Source organism: Cajanus cajan, chromosome 9, assembly GCF_000230855.2.
Source record: "Cajanus cajan strain Asha chromosome 9, NIPB_CcT2T_4, whole genome shotgun sequence".
Lineage (NCBI taxonomy): Eukaryota > Viridiplantae > Streptophyta > Magnoliopsida > Fabales > Fabaceae > Cajanus > Cajanus cajan.
The window spans coordinates 55,913,017-55,933,033 of record NC_138525.1 but is presented as its reverse complement, the minus strand read 5'-3'; the positions used below and the strand labels follow the sequence as shown (position 1 = coordinate 55,933,033).

At 33.6% G+C, this 20,017-nt stretch overlaps 2 protein-coding genes across 6 annotated transcripts; both read left to right on the top strand.

Moving 5' to 3' along the window:
- Nucleotides 1-1,669: 1,669 nt before the first annotated feature.
- On the top strand, nt 1,670-17,040 carry LOC109807972 (RING-finger, DEAD-like helicase, PHD and SNF2 domain-containing protein). Of its 5 annotated transcripts, none has more exons than XM_020370740.3 (20): nt 1,670-1,807; nt 2,323-3,157; nt 3,736-3,942; nt 4,092-4,153; nt 4,562-5,018; nt 5,297-5,497; nt 5,767-6,022; nt 6,406-6,646; nt 6,749-6,918; nt 7,001-7,579; nt 9,870-10,039; nt 10,639-10,855; nt 10,940-11,140; nt 11,601-11,717; nt 11,945-12,187; nt 13,198-13,402; nt 14,052-14,263; nt 14,472-14,623; nt 15,419-15,668; nt 16,588-17,040. In XM_020370740.3, the coding sequence occupies exons 2-20, from the start codon at nt 2,340-2,342 to the stop codon at nt 16,843-16,845; spliced, it is 5,016 nt and encodes a 1,671-aa protein (XP_020226329.1). In that variant the 5' UTR covers nt 1,670-1,807; nt 2,323-2,339; the 3' UTR covers nt 16,846-17,040. The 5 variants fall into 5 exon arrangements, with proteins under 5 accessions (XP_020226329.1, XP_020226364.1, XP_020226338.1 ...); XM_020370775.3 differs by having other exon boundaries at nt 1,700-1,807; nt 2,328-3,157; XM_020370749.3 differs by having other exon boundaries at nt 1,766-1,918.
- A 2,045-nt stretch (nt 17,041-19,085) lies between these two features.
- LOC109795254 (uncharacterized) lies at nt 19,086-19,798 on the top strand. The gene has a single exon (XM_020354700.3). The coding sequence runs from the start codon at nt 19,146-19,148 to the stop codon at nt 19,641-19,643; it is 498 nt and encodes a 165-aa protein (XP_020210289.1). The 5' UTR covers nt 19,086-19,145; the 3' UTR covers nt 19,644-19,798.
- The last annotated feature ends 219 nt before the right edge of the window (nt 19,799-20,017 follow it).

The window sequence follows — 20,017 nt, the reverse complement described above, 5'->3', positions numbered from 1 at the left end:
ATTCAACTCACATTTGACACAATTTCAACTTGAGGTAATTCTCTCTCCTCATGTTTGAAGCCACCAATCCTGCACCTAGCATGAGAAAGACATAGATCCTTTGATTGAAATCACGTCTGACGCATTAAAGATACGCTCGACGCAACAGTGAGTTCTACACTTGCAGATCACAAAATTGCTCTCTTCACACCTATAAACCAAAAATCTAAGCATGCAACATATAATACCTAACATAGGTATCTTTGACAACATACCATAAATCATTTATGCACATGTTTCACCAACTACATGAATCCAACCCCAAATACAACATGCTATCAGTCATTGAGATTAATCATCAAAATCCACCTTCACATGCTCAAAACACCCAAATTCCACATTCAAGAATCCAATCATTTTATTCAATAACACAACCAACAACTTAGGTACAGTTCAACAACATGCAGCAACCAAATTTGACAAATCATTCAATGTTCAAATTCTAACACCCTTCACCTCAAAGTCAAAATGAACTGAGGAAGAAAGGAAAAGAAAAAACTACTTTAAGCTAATCCCGAAAGCTCTGCACCAACTTAGATCCTCAACTCTTCAGCTTGAATCTTAATTTCTACTACGCCAACTAGCCAACAAGGGGAGAAAAGGAGTCTCCCGAGGGAATTAGATCAAAGATCAGACTTTGGTGGCCCTATAACACGTCTTACTAACATCTCTCTAAAATTATAGAGTTGTGAATTTATGAAGTTCATTATTCAAAATTCATCTTATATACCTTAATTCTCTTAGGATCAACTCACAGACACTTAAATTATATCATCTACAACTTAAGTTTAGAGTTATAACAATTCTAACTTTCACCACGCAAAAGCTACAATAATAAAACAATACAAAATATATTACTTAATTATATTTATTACAATATGCATAATTAAGAAAGCACGATGTTACAATATTAATGCATATAATTTATTTTTAATTTTATCTTTCAATAAATTATTAGAAAAATATTATATATATAATTAAAAAAGAAAAAGTTACTTATCAATTAACAAAAAAAAAACTATTAAAAAAGAAAATGAATGTAATTTTATGTTATTATTATTATTATTATTATTATTTTTGTCTCATAATAAATATCATCTAATATTAATTTATATAGATAAAATTTTAATAAATAAATAAAAGAGAATAATAATTTTAATGTCTTATAAATGTCGTGTAACTGACACTTAAAATAGGTCGGAGTAAAAAAGATAAATAATATTTGAGATTTTAATTTTAAAATTTCAAATATTTATAAGTTATTCATTTCGATTCCTTAAGTTATTTTTATATTTAACTTTTGAAACTATTTTTATTTTAGATCTTTAAATTTTAAAATTTTAACAAATTGATGTTTTCATTAGTCACTTCTTTTTATGAGTTGACTTATATATATAATACTTAAATAAAACGTCTTTAATTATAGAGAATAAAATATAAAATTATAAAATTATTGACTTAAAAGATAATTAAATCTTATTTTTTTTATAAAATTATATAGAAGTACAAAATGTTGTTTTCACCTCTATTAAATGATGTAATTTTTCTTGAAGGAAAAAAAAAATTCAATAAAAGATGAGGGTAGAATGGTGATATTGGTAAAATGAGAGTGGAAGCAAGACCTATGGATTCGTATTATCTATTTATCTCCCAACTTGTTGCAATTTTTGCAGGCTCGCTGACTCGCACGTGCGACTCACTCACCTGCTGCATGCTCTCTCTCTCTCTCTCTCGCTTCCCCAATTCATGCTCTCTTCACTCTCTTCAGGTGCCAATTCCAACCCCCCCTTCGTTTTTCCCGTGCAAAAATTCACGTGCAACACTCATTGTTGAATTGGGTTCCTCAAACTTAACTCAAGTTTCGGACTTTGGGGATGGTGTAAATGTTTTGTTCCCTTGCTCTTCTCGCCCTTTGATTCAATTCTGTATTCTGTTAAATTTCACTTGAGGTTTTGTTCTTTCCAACCCCTTGTTGCGTACTTGCATTTAGCAACTCTTGAATGTTTCTCATTCGATCAACCTATGCCTTCTCAGCTTATGTTTGATTATTTTTTAGTTTGTTCTTAACTTTATGTTATGATAGTATAAGAATGACTTTCATCTGTTTTTTATGCTTGTGCTGTTTGGAAACCCAAGTCTATATGCTAAATCTTTGAACTTCTGTGGATCCATGTTGAGCTTCGGTTTCAATTAAATCATAAGTAATCTTTGTGATGTAATACTATTTGAAATATAGGTTAGCATTTATTTTTGTTGTTGAATTGTTTACTTATTTATTTTTAGGCCAGTGGTGATAAGTGATGGGTAGAAAAAAAAGTAAACCACATCGATCAGGTGGGATAATACTAGAGACAAATGCTACTGCTGAGACAGAATTGGATAAACAAAATGCTGTAGAAGGACGGGAAGAAGAAAAAGGTGATTCTTGTGGCATTGATAAGCCTTATTTTGTTGAGGTTGACCGGACGGGTTGGTTGTTGAGTGAACACCTAGATATTTCTGAAGTTGTTTTGGGGGACTTAAATTTGAGAGAAGAATTTTCCGGTTTTGAACTGTCTGAGGATTTTTATAGGGATCCCCAGCACTCGTTAAGATTTCGGGTGTGTAATGTCAATAATGTTCTTGGTCGAATTAAATTAGGCCATTGGCCCGTGTTACCCTGTACTGATATTCATCTAGAGTTTGTAACAAGAGATACTGTTGAGCAGATGGAAACATACACAGTGTTGTTTTCTGGTATTTTTGATGGGCCTGATGAAGGTGTTACTGGTCTTCTTCACTTAGCAAGTTTGAAGTTTGTTACGCTGAGGCCAGTTCTTGGGGTTAGGCTTTCTGATGAAATTTCCTCCATCAGGGTAAGGGTTGAGGTACTAAAGAGTGCCTTTGATGCATGCGAGTCACTTCTTGAGAATTCTAGACAACTATGGAAAAAGAGTATGATGAATGTAATGTCTTGGCTACGTCCAGAAATAATGACTTCGGAAGTTAGGTATGGGTTTGGTAGCCATATGGAAATAGAAGTTGATCCACAGACAGAGATGGCAGATGAGACTTACCATGCCAAGAAACATTCAAGGTTTGATCCTGCAGGTTTCTATGAAGCCATTAAGCCTTCAAAGTAAGTTGAGCATTCCCTTTGGCCTTAATTTCTAATTTAAAGGTATATCAATAATTGGTACAATGGTCAGTTGATCATATAATACTACTTCTACTCCTTTGTATAAGAAACAAATAATTCATCAAGATTCAAGACCAATAAAAGGAGTTAAATTAGTTAATTTTAATTAATGATGCCATAAATTAAAATTTATTCTAAAAAATACCCTTTGAATATAATGATTTAAGTAGTTATTATATTTAATAACACTAACTTAATTCAAGAGATGATTTTTTCCACCAATAAGTGTCACTTGTATTGTTATTAGACCAATGAATATAAATGCATCCACTTTTATGAGGTAAATAAGTGTCTCATTAATATATTCCTTAATAAATTACTGGTATAAAAGGAAACTAGCAATTAATACATGTTAAAGTGAGTCTATGTTTCTTATAATTAAGACCAAAAAACAGTACCCATTCCTTTCTTATATAAAAGACTGGGGTTAGTAATATCCTTCAAACTTTACCCAGGTCTAGTGAAAATCAATCTCAAGTCAATTTTTTTTGTTTATCTTTTGTATATCTTGTGTACAGAGCAGAGCCAATGCTTGAAGATGACATGCCAGAGTTACTTCCAAAATTGAGGCCATATCAAAGGCGTGCAGCTTTCTGGATGGTAGAACGGGAGAAAGCAGTGGAAGAAAGTCAGGGTGAAAGAGAAAGAAATCAGTTTCATTCCCCATTGTCTATACCTGTGGATTTTCTAGACACAAGTTCTCAAATGTTTTTCAATCCTTTCAGGTAAGTTTTATTGACCAGTTTTCAAAATATAATATCTATGTGTTCTTATTTACTGCATAATTCATGTCTGGGTGGTCTCTCTTTCTCCCCCAACTATTATGAATTCATTCTTTCTTCCCTTATGCTTATTTGAATTACAATGGCTTCAGTGGAAATATTTCATTGTGCCCAGAGACTTCTTCGCCTTATGTATTTGGAGGCATTCTTGCTGGTAGGTCCCAAGCTATGTTGCATAATTCATCTTTCTCTTCATGTCTTTTTGCTTCATTCTAGTTTGAAAGATTCTAGGTATTTACCATGTTAGAAAAACTAATGTTATAATGATTAATGAATAATCTATTGAATCTTGCGGCTTTTGGATCAATACGAGTCTGCTGATAGCATCCAGCTGTCAATGCTGTTGAAATCCTATCAATTCCTGTTTATATCTAGTATTTATATGTTCTATAGAATCCACCAATAGCTTAGGTTTTTCCGAGAGTTGTTCTTTGACTTGGTGTTGGAGTTTGTCTTTATTGACATTATTGATAAAATCTGGATGTTGTACTTATATAGTTTCCCATTTTTCAGTACACGCGAAAATTCTGTCTTTGATGCCTAAATTTTTTTAATGCAACAGATGAGATGGGCTTGGGAAAAACTGTTGAATTGCTTGCTTGCATATTTGCTCACCGTAGATCAGCATCTGGAAGTAATATATTTATTGATTTAGAGCCCCAAATTAATGGTGATCAAAAAGTCACTTTGAAAAGACTTAAGAGAGAACGTGTTGAGTGCATCTGTGGAGCTGTGAGCGAAAGTCTTAAATATGAAGGACTATGGGTTCAGTGTGACATTTGTGATGCTTGGCAACATGCGGACTGTGTTGGCTATTCACTTAAAGGAAAATCTTTGAAATCAAAACAAGGATGTGAAAGCAAGACATATAAAACTACCATAGCTGTGAGGGATGGAGAATATGTATGTCAGATGTGCTCTGAACTAATACAAGCTACTGAATCTCCTATTGCCTCTGGTGCCACTCTCATTGTCTGCCCTGCTCCTATTTTGCCCCAGTGGCATGATGAAATTTTACGGTATAGGTTTTTTTTTTTAATGAAAATTATGATCTTTTGTGTGTGTGTGTGTGTGTGTGTGTGTTGCTACTAGGAGGACCTGATCCTCTCGCTCTATATAATGCTGGGTATGGTCCTAATTTTAGTCTTATCCTGTGTGGACTGAGGAGTAATATGCTTGCAGCCATATGCTTCAATAGTTTTTGTGAATTGTGATATGATAACAGAGTGTAATGTTTTTTAGTTATTTAATTTAATCATACTCACAACTGTCTCATTAGCCTTATTTGTCACTGCAGTCATACCCATCAGGACTCCTTGAAAACTTGTGTTTATGAAGGTGTGCGAGACACATCTCTTTCCAATACGTCTCTGATGGATATCAGTGATCTTGCTAGTGCTGACATTGTATTAACTACATATGATGTGCTTAAAGAGGATTTGACCCATGATTCTGATAGGCATGAAGGTGACCGACATGTTCTGAGATTTCAGAAAAGGTTTGCTCCATAGAGTGATATTCCCCCTGTTATTATATCATATGTAGGATGTTTTACTATACATCTAAGAATGGCATGATGAGTTTGAGTTTATTTGACTTTGTATCTGAGGTGTTATATTTTCTTTATGATTTTTAATTGTTTTTGAACCTTTACATCAAACCTTGCGTATGGATTCTCAGTTTCCCATGTTATGCATTAGAAAAAATTTAGGTCTCGGCATGTCCATTATGGTTTCAAGTATTTTAGTAGCCTTTTTTTCCTTGTAGATACCCAGTTATCCCAACTCTTCTTACAAGAATATACTGGTGGAGGGTTTGCTTGGATGAGGCACAAATGGTGGAGAGTAATGCTACTGCTGCCACTGGAATGGCTCTAAGACTCCATTCAAAGTATCGTTGGTGCATTACTGGGACCCCAATTCAGCGAAAGCTTGATGACTTGTATGGACTTCTAAGATTCCTTAAAGCTAGTCCTTTCGATACATACAGGTGGTGGACTGATGTTATTCGAGATCCTTATGAGGTATTTTCTCTGTAATTTAATGTTTTATGTATTTGTTGCTGATTGACTTTCCTTATTATTAGTTTTTTTTTTTCCTTTTTCTTTTATATATAAAAATTGAATATTTACCAGGTTTCAGTTATGTTCTTTATGGTAATAGCCAAAAACAACATACTAGTCTTACTGTCTTAGCAGGTAGCGCTAATATGGAAATCTAAGTCCTAATTGTATTCTCATTTGTCATACTACAAGCCTCGTGTGTTTAGAGACATTCAGTTACCTTTCTTCAATATTATCTTAGTCTAGATATCTCTAATTTTGTCATGCCCTTCTAAATCATTTTTCCCTTCAGCAGAGCTCAAAATGGTTTGTATATATCTATTTATTACTCTATACTTCTGCAGAAGGGAGATGCAGGAGCAATGGAATTTACCCACAAAATTTTCAAACAAATCATGTGGCGTTCTTCTAAAGAACATGTTGCAGATGAATTGGACCTTCCCTCTCAAGATGAGTGCCTCTCTTGGCTTACACTTTCACCAGTAGAGGAGCACTTTTACCAGAGGCAACATGAAACTTGTGTTAGAGATGCCCATGAAGTAATTGAAAGTTTGAGAAATGATATTCTTAATAGAAAAGTCCCAGGTTTTTGCCCAGTGTTATGTAATTTCATTTTGGAAGTCATTTTTGAAAGAAATGTGCATCTAGGGTAATGATTGAATTTGCAATATTTGATGTGGATTCCAGATTCTGTCTCTTTGAACGGTTCCTCTGATCCTTTGATCACTCACACTGAGGCAGGGAAGCTACTGAATGCTTTGCTGAAGCTTCGTCAGGCTTGTTGTCATCCCCAGGTTGGAAGTTCTGGGTTGCGTTCCATGCAGCAGACACCTATGACCATGGAGGAAATACTAATGGTATGTTACTAGAAAGGATCTTGATATGTTTTTACATACAATACAAACATTTCTTCCAACTGATATGAAACTTAATCTGTAGGTTCTTATAAGCAAGACCAAGATAGAAGGTGAGGAAGCTCTCAGGAAGTTAGTTATTGCTCTGAATGCACTTGCAGCTATTGCTGCCATACAAAAAGATTTTTCTCAAGCTACATTACTGTATAGTGAAGCTCTTACTTTGGCTGAAGAGCATTCTGAAGATTTCCGTCTGGATCCGTTGTTAAATATCCACATTCATCATAATCTTGCTGAAATACTCCCACTGGCTTCAAACTTTTCTTCAGTATTGCCATCCAAAGGAAAGCAGTTCTCTGGGTTTTCTGAATTTAAGACAACCAAAAGGCATCTAATTATAAAGGTCGATCATTGTCTTGTGAAGAGGCAAAAATTGAGTGGTTGTGATGACGTAAATGTGACAGTGCCATCTGCAGAACCATCAAATATTGCATCTAGCCTTTCAGAAGATGACTTAAATGAGGATCAGGAATTTGATAATTTATCAGCTGATTCTGTCAAATCTCTAATAGCAGAATGTGAAGATTCAAAGCAGAAATACTTATCTGTCTTCAGTTCAAAGCTATCTGCAGCTCAACTGGAGTTTCAAAATTCTTACACGCAGGTAGGCATCTTCAATGGTTCTTAAGGAATAATTTTGTTCATTTATGTTGAACTTTGAGATTTGTTTATGACCCAGTCTAGATTCCTGTAAATATAAGTTGATCTTTTCTTGTGGAATGCAAAAAAATCTAAGGGGGTTTCGTTTCTCGTCATCTTCTCCTATTCTTGTGAATATTTATTTCTATATTTGTTAGAAGGTTATGTGAAAAGATTTCCTGGTATCTTTTATTCCCAGGAAAGTTATATTTCCATGTTTTAGACAACTTTTATTCGATGATAAGGGGGTGGGAAAGAGATATTTCCATGGGAATATGATCAGTAATTTTCTATTACACTTGTAAATTTCATTTTTATTTAAATTATATTTAATTTTTAAAAATATTCCTAATATTAAAATGTAATCAAACACCTTTTTAAATATACCCTGAAATAACATTCTTAATTATGATATTCGTTGGAGTGTGATTACTGAGAATATAAAATGATATATTAAAGTAAAAGCCCCTTAATAAGGATGAGAATAAGCTAGAGTAGGCATTAAATATATATAGGCTAGACTTGCTTTATAAAATTAAAGTTTAAATTTGGCATATTATCTATTATAGACATTTGTATAGGCCTGTCTTTGCCTTTTTAAAAGTCTGACCTATTTAAAAACCTATTTTACATTAACAAGCCAATAAACTTAATTTTAAATAAGACAATAAATCTATTTTTAAGTACGTGTGTGAGTCTTTTTATAATTTGTGATAAAAAAAATGTTCACTCCATTATTATTAAAATTTAGATTTTAAAAGAAAAAAAACTAATGTAAGAGTGACAACTCATACATATCCATGTACACTCTCATGCATAGGCTGTGATGAAAGAGGCTAATCACATTTGGAATATTCCCTATATCCCATTTGGAATATTCCAATTAACCAACCATGAAGGTGAATGAAAAGAACATGCTAAGATGCAGCCGCCAAAGTTTATATTTTTTATTTCTTGATTTCTTGCAAACAGAGAATGTAAAACATTTGAGTGTAGTGAAAATGTAAAAAATATAGATAATTTATTTTTTTTGTATTACAAATTAATTTATTTAATTATATTGTTAATAATGTAATATGTATATTAACTTTTATTATATTATATAGTTAAAAAAGTTGGCCTATTGGGCATAATATTTTTTTTATAAGCTTAAATCCAGCTCTTTTAAATAAATAGTTTTTTAAAAACTTAAATTTGGTGTTTTTATTAAATAGGTTAGGTCAAACTAAACTTAAATTAGGTCAAATTATAGATTTTTATTTAAGGCTTGACCTATTTCCATTCTTATCTCCTATCAAGTCTTTGTATGTGGTGTCATAACTACCTTGTTTCTTACTACATTGATTCCTAACACAGTTTTTCCATCATTAATTTATGGCACAGCGAGCATTTATGAGATTCTTCTAACAACTGTCATATTTTATTATAAGACGGATAACAATAGTGACTTCGGTGTACAGACACAGGATGGGCCTTCTACACATTGAGATCTAAGCCTAAACTATGAATTAGATAGAGAAAAAAGATACGGGGAGGATATAAGGGGAATACCTTTCAGTTTTCTTAGCTCATAGCTGGGTCAAAGGTATTATCCTTGGCTCGGAGCAGACACTGCTCTTATATTTCTGTAATGATATATTTTTTTTTCCCAAAATCTATATAGACCTTTCTTTTTTTAGACAGTTAGTTGATTCCTACAAAGACTAACCATACAGCTTGGTTCCCTCAGTTCAATTTCATCCAAAATGTATCACTGTACTTGTGCCTGCCTTCTGTTTACATAGTTAAACTTAAAAAAGGAAAGAATACAAGAGGAGTAGGTAATCCACCTTAATTGCGGTTACCCCTAGCCCACCTTAGTTGTGGCTTCTTTTGGGGCTGCCTTAATTGCAGCTTCAAGGGCAGTATTTAGTCTAACATCAACTAGAAATATGACTTAAATAGAGGTTATAAAGCTTGGAGAGTCTTTACCTTTCAAACTGGTTTTGTGGAATTGAATAAGGCACTAAACCCAACTTGTAAGATATATTAATAATCTTGTTTCATTTTGAGGCTAAGCAATCTTGATGTTTAATTAATTCCATGAGATACATGGCAATATCATACTTTGTTGATATATTTTATTATTTTAAAATTATGAAGAGATAAGTCTATTCAGTATTTGTTTTTTGCTTTACTGATATTTCCATTTTACTATATCCCTTATCTAGTGCCCCAGTTCTATTTTCTGTTAATGACATTTGTACTTTTGGAAGGTCTGTAATGCACATCGTGAGAGCAAAACAGATCAAAATACATTTTGGTGGCTAGAAGCACTCCATTATGCTGAGCAGAACAAAGATTTCTCTACCGAGTTGATTAGAAAGATAGAAGAAGCCATCTCAGGAACTTCAAACAATTCAAAGTCATCAAGAATAGCTGCTCGGTAAGTGATGCTTTGATTGTGTAACACAATTGTCAACTACTGGAGTTTTGTGATAGTCCATATCCTTAACATTCTAAGTTATGTTTGATCAAATATGTAGGATCACCATAAAAAAAGTTGTTGAACAATGTACAGTTATAACTGATATCAACAAAAAAGACCTTGTTATGAACAATGTTTCAGATACAAGTAATAAGTTACTGCTGGTCATTTTCAATTATATGGTGTCAATGACCAACATTCCTGATTGCTAAAGTTGTCAGCTGAAAAGTTCATTAATGGTTTTATTTTCAATGCAAAAACTCATTTTAGCTTGTGCTGAAATTCAACTTAATTATTAATAGTGGGTGCAGCAATAATCAAACTTCTAACCACTTGGTTAGAGAGGCTTTGATACCATGTTGAAGACCAATACCCAATAGCTTATGCTATCAGTGAAGGTTTATGAAGGATTTTAAATCTCTAATACATGGTATTTGGGAGGGATCTGCTGTTGTGCAATAAGTTTTCAAAATTCTTTGCTAAGAAATTTTGATAAATTGCTAGTAGTAAATTGACAATTACATGCACTGTTACTAATGTGTGTCACTTTAATCCAGTTTCCGGAGCATAAGCTCTCTGAAGTATCAAATTCAGACAGGTTTGGATCACTTAGAGGCATCTAGAAAAACACTCCTAGATCGACTGTTAGATATTGATCAGACAATGGAAAAACCAAAAGAAGAAGATATTGAACGAGTGGGTAAATGTCGAAATTGTCAGCCTAATTGTGATGGTCCCCCGTGCGTTTTGTGTGAACTAGATGAATTGTTTCAGGTTTACCACTTAATTTATCTGTAAATTTTAATCATCCTGTATCTAATTAATGTAATATGGTCTCATGGTTTATTTTTTCCTTAGGATTATGAAGCGAGACTCTTTGTTCTTAAGAATGAACGCGGAGGAATCATTTCATCTGCTGAGGAGGCGGTAGATTTTCAGAAGAAAACATTTGCATTGAATCATTTCCTCTCAAAGCTATCACAATCTAATCACAGCTCTACAGTATCTGATATTAGTCATGAAGAATCGAAGAAAAGGAATGTTGGACAGAGAGTTGTGGTTAGTTACTTCATTTGATTGATATTTGCTTTAGGTCATAGACACAGGTGCAGATTGAATATACCTTCTTTCTCTTTCTCTCTCTCTCTCACTCTCTTTTATTAAAGATAATTCCTATCCTCTTTAATCGATATAAAATATTCAGTGTCTATTGAAACAGTCCAGAATTGAAACATGACAAAAAGTGAAGTGAAAATGAAAAAAGACTCCTGAAATATATCAATGGATTCAACACCATTTTCCATTGTCCAGGAAAATTCTCAATTCTTGTGAATTGTTGAATTAAATTTCACTGTTGCCAATGTTCCTAACCATAGTATAGTATATTGTTTTAAAGTCAATTGGAGGCTGACCATCAATGATGATAGGCTCATTTTTCAGTTAAGGAAATTTGGTTGGTATTTTTAATGTGTAGCATGTGCTTTTTAATCTTCCATATTGATTATGCCGAGTCTTTTAGGTTTCAAGATCAGCATCTGAGTTGGAGCTTATTCTTGGAGTTATAAGGAACTGCTGCAAGGGTCGATTAGGAAGGGACAGTGTCTCAGCTGCCACCAAGCATTTACATATTTTTGAGGTATAGCCTAATAAACATTTTGTATGGATGGGATTCCTCTAGTAGGTATTGATCTAGAGTGTTTTTATTTTGAATCTTTGCTCCTCCCAAAAAACAAGTAAATAGAAAGAAAGCTTTTCAGGATAGGTTGATTCTGCTCAGTTGCAAAATATTTTTAAAAGTTAAGATTATCTTAATTGACTACTTTGATTGACTTAATTCTGATCCTCTTTTGTTGACTTTGTAAGGGAATGCGAAAGGAGTTTGGCCATGCAAGGTCTTTGGCATTAGCTCAAGCTCAGTATCTGCGTGCACATGATGAAATAAAGATGGCAGTTTCTCGTTTGCACCTACGGGCAAGTGAAGATGATAAATCTCTTGATGCTTTAGGTGAAAACGAATTATCTGCAGCTAGCTCAAACTTTTCCCATGATAAGTTTATGTCATTGACCATGTTGTCACAGATAAAAGGAAAACTCCGCTACTTAAAGGTATACAGAAATAACTCATAGAAATCTGTATATATTGAAATTGTTTTCTGACTTTATCTTTATATATATTTGCTAAATTTCTAAATAATCAAATGTGAAATTGGTCACCATTGAACAATTAATGATGGCTGCTAAGTTCGCTGAAGTTGAAGGGGTTTCAATTGTTACTGAAATCTTCAACAACTGAATATTTTCATTAATAATTGATAGAGGTGTAAAATCACTCACGTGTCATGGGCCTCCATATAACTACTTTAAGCTTTTAGGAGAGGTTGAGTTTCTATGACAAAGTGGTTAGTTTAATCGTGGCTGTCCTCATTCTTCATAATTAATTTAAGAATTCCAGCACAAGATAAGGTTGGCTTGTTTATTGTCCATGCTTCAGTCTTGTAGGGTTCTTGCACGAGGGGGTGTAACATGTTCGAAATATGAAACGATTTGAGAATTGGTTATTGACAGTAATCATGAACTGATATAAGGGACATAGGAAATATATCTTATGGATGATCAGATAGAAGTTCATTCATAAACCAAAATTTGTTTAGAAACTCATTAATACGAATTGAATGAATAACTTACCCAAAGGAAATCTTTGCTGTCTAAAGATATAGTGATCCTCTTAATTCCTTCAAGTGTTATCTCTTCAACTATGCATGAATAGATCATGTAGCCTAGCTTTAATCTTAATTCTATTTTCTTTTCTTTTTTCGGATATCATTATCATTCAATATCTATCATATTTTATTTTGAGTAAATCAGCTAGATTGGAAGATTTATTGTTTTGGCTTGTTTAAGGTATTTTCTTTTTCATTTTATTGTTTTGGGTAGGATAACAAGTTTAAGTTAATGATCCAGTGGTCTTTTTCTTCCTTCGTGATTGTTATTTTCCATCCAAATAAAAATTCAACATGCTATTTTTAAATTGAACCGAGCTTCCTCACCAAGATTATGTGGAATGTGATATTTTCTTTTCTGGTGTGGGCATCTAACCTATGTTGAACCATTTTCAGGGTTTGGTTCAGTCTAAGCAAAAACTGCAATTCGAAAGTCCAAATGGTTCTTCATTCACACGAGAGACAACTGCAATGTCAAACTCTACAGAAGAGAAGGGTGCACTTGTATCTAAAACTGATGACGAAACATGCCCAATTTGCCAAGAAAAGCTAGGCAGTCAGAAAATGGTTTTTCAATGTGGGCATCTAACATGCTGTAAATGTAAGAATTATACGAGCTAACTTTATATTATCATTCTTTAGTTTTGTTGATGCTTTAATAAACTCATTCATTTTCACTTAGCCACTTAAGCTTTTAGGAGAGTTGGTTCATGACATGTTATTAAAGCCTCTATAATCAAGTAATGTAGAGTTTGATCCTTGTTCATTCTTCTAAATAATACGTTGAGATTTTCATGGTAAATATGAGTGGCATTGTCCCCACTTGAAGCTCAAATTATAGGGTTGTTGGACGAAAGGGAATGTTAGAGATGTAATGAAGGCATTCAATTGTCATTACCTACTTGTTTAAGATTTTAAGAGTTAGTCCTTGACAAGTTGTTCTGAGACCTGTACATACTTCAGTCTTTGTTACCATAGATATAGTTGCTGCTGTAGTATAGAAAATCTTTAATGTTTCCCTTGTTTTATCTGCACTTCTAAAAATACTGGTATATTGAATTAGCATTGATAATATGCATTTCTCTGTGCCCACATAAAACAGGAAGTAAGGAAAATACTATCAGTATGCATATTGCGTGCTCTTCTAGTGTTACTTTCATCCATTTGTGTTCAACAGACATATGGTTAAGCATTTATTGGATTTGAAACAAATATTATATGGAACGTAACTATGAATCTATTTTATACAGGTTTATTTGCAATGACCGAGCAAAGACTTCAAAATAGCAAGCTTCATAATTGGGTGATGTGCCCTACATGTCGACAGCATACCGATTTTGGAAACATTGCCTATGCTGTTGATGCACAAAATGAATCTTCCAATTCTTCAGTGCTGCATACAATTGGCAGCAGTGAAAAATGTGAAGCATCCATTAGTGTTAAAGGCTCATATGGAACTAAGGTTTTTTTTTAACACAACAACTTAAATTTGATTGATACCCTCATGATAGATGAGCATAATTCTTTTCCACATGCATGCATGTCACACATGCTCGTTCCAGCAAATAAGACATGCTTTGGCTTATTTGATTTATACTATATCTCTTCTGCCCTCTCACTCTTGTATTCCTCATTTTATTATTATTATTTTTTATTTGGGTTTGTTGTAGATTGAAGCAGTCACAAGAAGAATCTTGTGGGTAAAGGCTAACGATCATAGAGCAAAAGTTCTTGTATTTTCCAGTTGGAATGATGTACTTGATGTATTGGAGCATGCCTTTGCTGCCAATAACATTACCTACATCCGGATGAAGGGAGGAAGGTATGATAATCTATGCGATTACTATTTTTACATTTACTTGTGTATTTATGCTGGAACTAGACATTCATTTGGGGAAAAAAGATACAGGATAGGCAAAGAAAAGATTATCACTAAGATCCTATTGTGGTTCCACACATTTAATTTCTTTCTCAATACATTCCGAACTTTTTACCTCTTCTCATTTGGGTCCCTTAAGTTCATAACTTACTTCAATTTGATCTCTCTTATGTTTCCATTAATCACCTAATAATGATGTTAGTATAACGTGTCACCCAACATTACATTTAGACCGTAATATGGCATTTAAAATTTTGAATCCATAATTTTACACAATTTATTGGATTTAACAATTTCCGTGATATTATCCTTTGTTAATTTAGTCTAAGTCCAATCTCTCCACTCTCGGTATAACGCTCAAATGTTAGGACTAAATTGTGAGTTAATTCAAGTGTTAAAATTGTTCAAATGCAGACACATCATCACTGTTGTGACGTGAAATTGAATACATAAATGGAGGGACAACATTCAAGTGAAAACATGAATACGAAACTCAATTGAGAAATTTGAAATGTTAGGGATGAGTTATATAGACAGAAATCAGGAGTTGAAATCAAGTGCTGGTTATGCTGTTTTCAATCTTACAGTCCATAAATTTGTCTTGGTTATTTCTTATGGAACCAATCAGGATTTTTGCCTCAGTTAATAAGAATGATTGATGATCTACTTCTTAGACTATCAGCGAATTTCTACTTCATTATACTAATGTTATTTTGGTTATCAATTTTTTGAGTTCAGAAAAGCACATGTTGCCATCAGTCAATTTAGAGGAAAACAGAATGGCTCAAGAGGATGTGAGGGGTCAACAGCAAAATCTATTCAGGTGTTGTTGCTTTTAATCCAACATGGAGCCAATGGACTCAATCTTTTGGAAGCAGAGCATGTGGTCCTTGTAGAGCCTTTACTCAATCCAGCTGCTGAAGCCCAAGCAATCAGTCGTGTACATCGGATTGGACAAAAGAATAAGACCCTCATTCATCGTTTCATTGTAAGTTTCATAGGCTTATAGCCGGAAGTAGTTTATTAAGTGAGCATTGTTAATTCTCTCCCTCTCCATGTGTGCAAACTCAATTGTAAATATTATCTTTTTATGTGCTCTTGACTTAAATAAACCGTAGAGCATTCTTCGGTGACTGTTTGCCTTTGCCATGGTCTTTGAAGATTCTCTCTAAAGGGTCTTGTTTTTATAAAAATGCAACCTTTCGATCCTGTCAAGGAGGAAAAATGATTTTTGTTATAGTATTCCAAACACCCACATAATGATCGTTGTTCTCAAAAGTCACTATCGACTATCCATCCGACAATCTGCAAATAAAAGGAGACCATGGATTTGATATTTGCTTCGTTGTTCAAAAATCTTAAATTCAATTCTTAGTTCATCTTAACTTACCAGCCTTCGGATGTTTGAAACTGATTATATGCCATGCAGGTGTCAATATCCTTGTACCAATGCATGACATATATAGCAAGCTACACCTTTGGGAATACTTGAACAAATCCAAGTTATAACTTGCTAAATTCCTCCTATAAAATAAGTGAAGTATATTTGCATCCATGAATGCAAACATTTTCACTTATTCTCGAGTTTTTTTTAGCAATCTATACCCTTGAAAATGTATGTTAACAAACCTAAATTTATGACTTACCAATATAATCCTAATTCCGTTGCTTCCATTGTTTTGATTTTAGTTGTGTTTTCTATCCCATTTGTGTTCCTTACTTCATATATCAAAATATCATCTGCATTACTCGAATTGTGAATTTTATGTGAGCGCTTATGAATTTATTAGTCCCATTGATTTAGCTAATCATGCTTGTCTCTTACTTTCTTATTTCTGGACTAAGTTGTCTCAAATAAATTCACACATGATGAATTTCTCTTATAATCTTGTTCCTGCATGTGTTAGGTAAAAGACACGGTTGAAGAGAGTATATATAAATTGAACAGAAGCAGGAGCAATCATTCATTCATCAGTGGTAACACTAAAAATCAAGATCAACCTGTTTTGACCCTGAAGGATGTGGAAGCCTTGCTGTCTAGAGCACCACTAACGATGCCAGAAAGTGATGAAAATACCAACACAAATGCAAATCTAAGACACTTGCCACCATCAGTGGCCGCTGCTATAGCTGCTGAGAGGAGACTTAATGAACAAAGTACATGATTTTAAGAGGCAAGAGGAGATGCAATGCAATAAACTGTTAACCATTGATTCTTCTAACCATAATTCTAGCGTCCAATATCTATAAATTTATTTATTCTTGTACATATAATTAGTCATTTACGAGTTTTCATTTTTTAGTAGAGATCTGTATAATATATGTTAATATATTAATACTAATCCTTTAGGTGAGCTTAATTAGTTGTGTTTGTCTCTCTCATTCTCTATCTGTAAACCTCATTCACAGAAAGGGTGTAATAGTTATAGACAATTCAAACAAGGGGGAAAAACATCCGTAACTATTTGGATTTAATAGTTTACTGTATAAAAAGTTCTATACAATCAACAAATAAAAAATTATGGCTTACATGATTTTAAAGGTAACTATTATAAAAATTGACAAATTTATCATTTATATGAATTATGATGATTAAATAACTGTAAAATTATTTTAAGTTGTCAATGTATTATTATCATTAAATGCTAACTATTTAACTAATTTACTATACAAATAATTAATTATTTAATTAACTAATATTATTTACTCCATACTGTCTGAGATATCACGCTTTAAAAATAAAAAGTTTTTTAAAGTAATATGTTTTAAATAGGTAAAAAAATATATATTTCTAATTAAATCCAAGATATCTTTCCTTCCCATAATTTCCCTTGGGAAATATGAGCATCTATTAGTTCAGATTGTGGTTTTTCTAAGGTGACTGATCTTGGAAGATCTTTTTTGGTGCCGGCAGGATTACAATAAAAGTGGCCGGGATGAATCTATGGAAGAAGAATCTGTGATGACTGGGGCTAAGGCCTCATCTGGTAATAATGAGAACAAGGATTTATTTGAGGATATTGTGATGGAAGGCAGGGCTACGTTGATTCAGTCTGTGACTCAGTCAATCCCAGTATACACGATGCATACTACTTATCTACCCACAAGAGTCTGTAATTCTGTTGATATTCGCATCATTATGTTCGATAAAAGGAATTAGGGAAGCTCCAATAGAAAAATATTGGAAGGGAAATCGAAGATGAACCTGTTCCCATGCAATTGTAAGAAATTCTTGACGGTATCGGGCTGGAACAACCTGTTCCCATGCAATTGTAAGAAATTCTTGACAGTATCGGGCTGGAACAATCTGTTCCTCGTGAATATCTCGATTAAGTGCCAAAGAATTTCTTGTTGCTACCATATAGTATTCATCTCTACTTGGTGATAAATAAAGCATGCGTATTCTTTTAGATCTCTCAGAGATCTCATAAAATGGACTTTCTATAGACCTCCAACTACCAATCCTCGCATGAATGGCTAAAGATCCAATAAGTCCAACATTAATTCCTTCAGACGTGTCAATTGGACAAATGCGTCCATAGTGACTAGGGTGGATATCTCGTATCCAAAAACTAGCAGTTCGCCCTGTCAATCCTCCGGGGCTCAAATAACTCAATTTTCTTCCATGAACTATTTGGGTCAATGGATTAGTTTGATCCAAAACTTGAGATAATGGATGTAATTCAAAAAAAGATTCATAAGTAGTTGTTAATGGAGTTGAAGTCACCAAATTCTGAGGAGTTGGTATCAATTTATGTCTAATTGTTCCACATATAGTTCCTCCAACCATTAACGAATCCAATCCATGAACGAGCTAGCAGCATGGCCCAACTCACTTTCCTTGGAATACAAATCCAACTAGACCTGATGAGCTCGAGGACACTGCTTGAATACATGCTCCAATCTTTCAAGAGATTGATTACATTATCGTATATTAAAATTTGAATTACATGCATCTTTATTTGAAAAACACTAAAAGAGGGGAAAAAAATAGTTTACATACTGTAAAGATTTTTTGCATTATTATTTAATCATAAAGTATTGGGTAATAAATTTCTAAATTCTTGCAAAAATTACATAAAAATTATACATATCATGATTATAACATTAGATGTACAAAATAATTTTATATTACCAACAGTAAACTTTTTGGCATAAAGATTTAGACACTTTTCAAAACTAGATTTGCGTAGTGGATAATTAGTTATCTATCATTGTATTTAACACATGCCCTCTTTCTTTGTTGCCGAGAAAATCCTCCAATGATCTCGAAAGACCTGTCAGCATGCTAGAAAGATGCCACGTATATATCTTGATAGTGGTACTGACACGTGGATAGACATGGGTCACCATCCCTCTGCTTCAAACCTCCTGTGTATATATATTTTTTTGTCTCTACTCGTGTATATATATATAACATCTCAAACACAAACATTCATACATAATCCATCCAAAATCCTCAGACATGAAAGGGCCTTTGTGTGTTGCTGATACCAACAACTTTTCCACTTCTCTTTCTTTGAGTAACTCCAATAACCCCCTTATTCCATGTCAACCTCAAACTCTTTTCTCTCCTGGTAGTGTGAGAGGGTTGAACTTCAAGTTCAACATTTCTTGGCCAAGGCATGCTTCTTGTGTTGTGCAACGGCAAAAGAATAATAGTAATGATGGTAATGGGTTTGTGGTGGGGTGTGCAAAGTGGGGTTTGGAGAGAGAAGTGGAAGCTGAGATGAAACAGCATGAAGATGAGGAAAAGGGTGGGAGTGGAATGGGAAGATTTAGGCACAAGTGTGGAGAAAGAAAGGGGGTTGTGGAGCTGTTGGAGTGTCTGGAAAAGGAGGCAATAATGGGTGAAGACGTGGGAAAAGAGCCTACGGATTACAACCGAAGGGCTCAGATATTTGACAGAAGTTCTCAAGTGTTTCAAACTCTTAAGGAACTCAACAATGATGTTTCCCCATAAGAGTCTTCTCAATAGAAGGAACTATATTTGGTTTCATTTTGACTCCATAGTCCATAATTGTATTTAAATAAACAAATAGTGGCCAATTGTATCATTGAAGTTGGATGTATTGATACATTACCAAAGATCATAGTACACGGAACTCCTCTTTTCTATATTCTGTCTTTATTTGCTTGTTGAATGTTGGCATACCAAATTATTCATGCAAAACAATTTGTTGATAAGTGCTAAAATTTATGCATACCAATATTTACCTAAAAACTAAAGCTATGGAAATCAGTCTAATATGAAATCTATTGAAAGAGCCACGAAAACAATGACGCGAAAGCATTAAGTTGTGAAGCCAAATCTAAAATTGTTCTGAACATAAAACT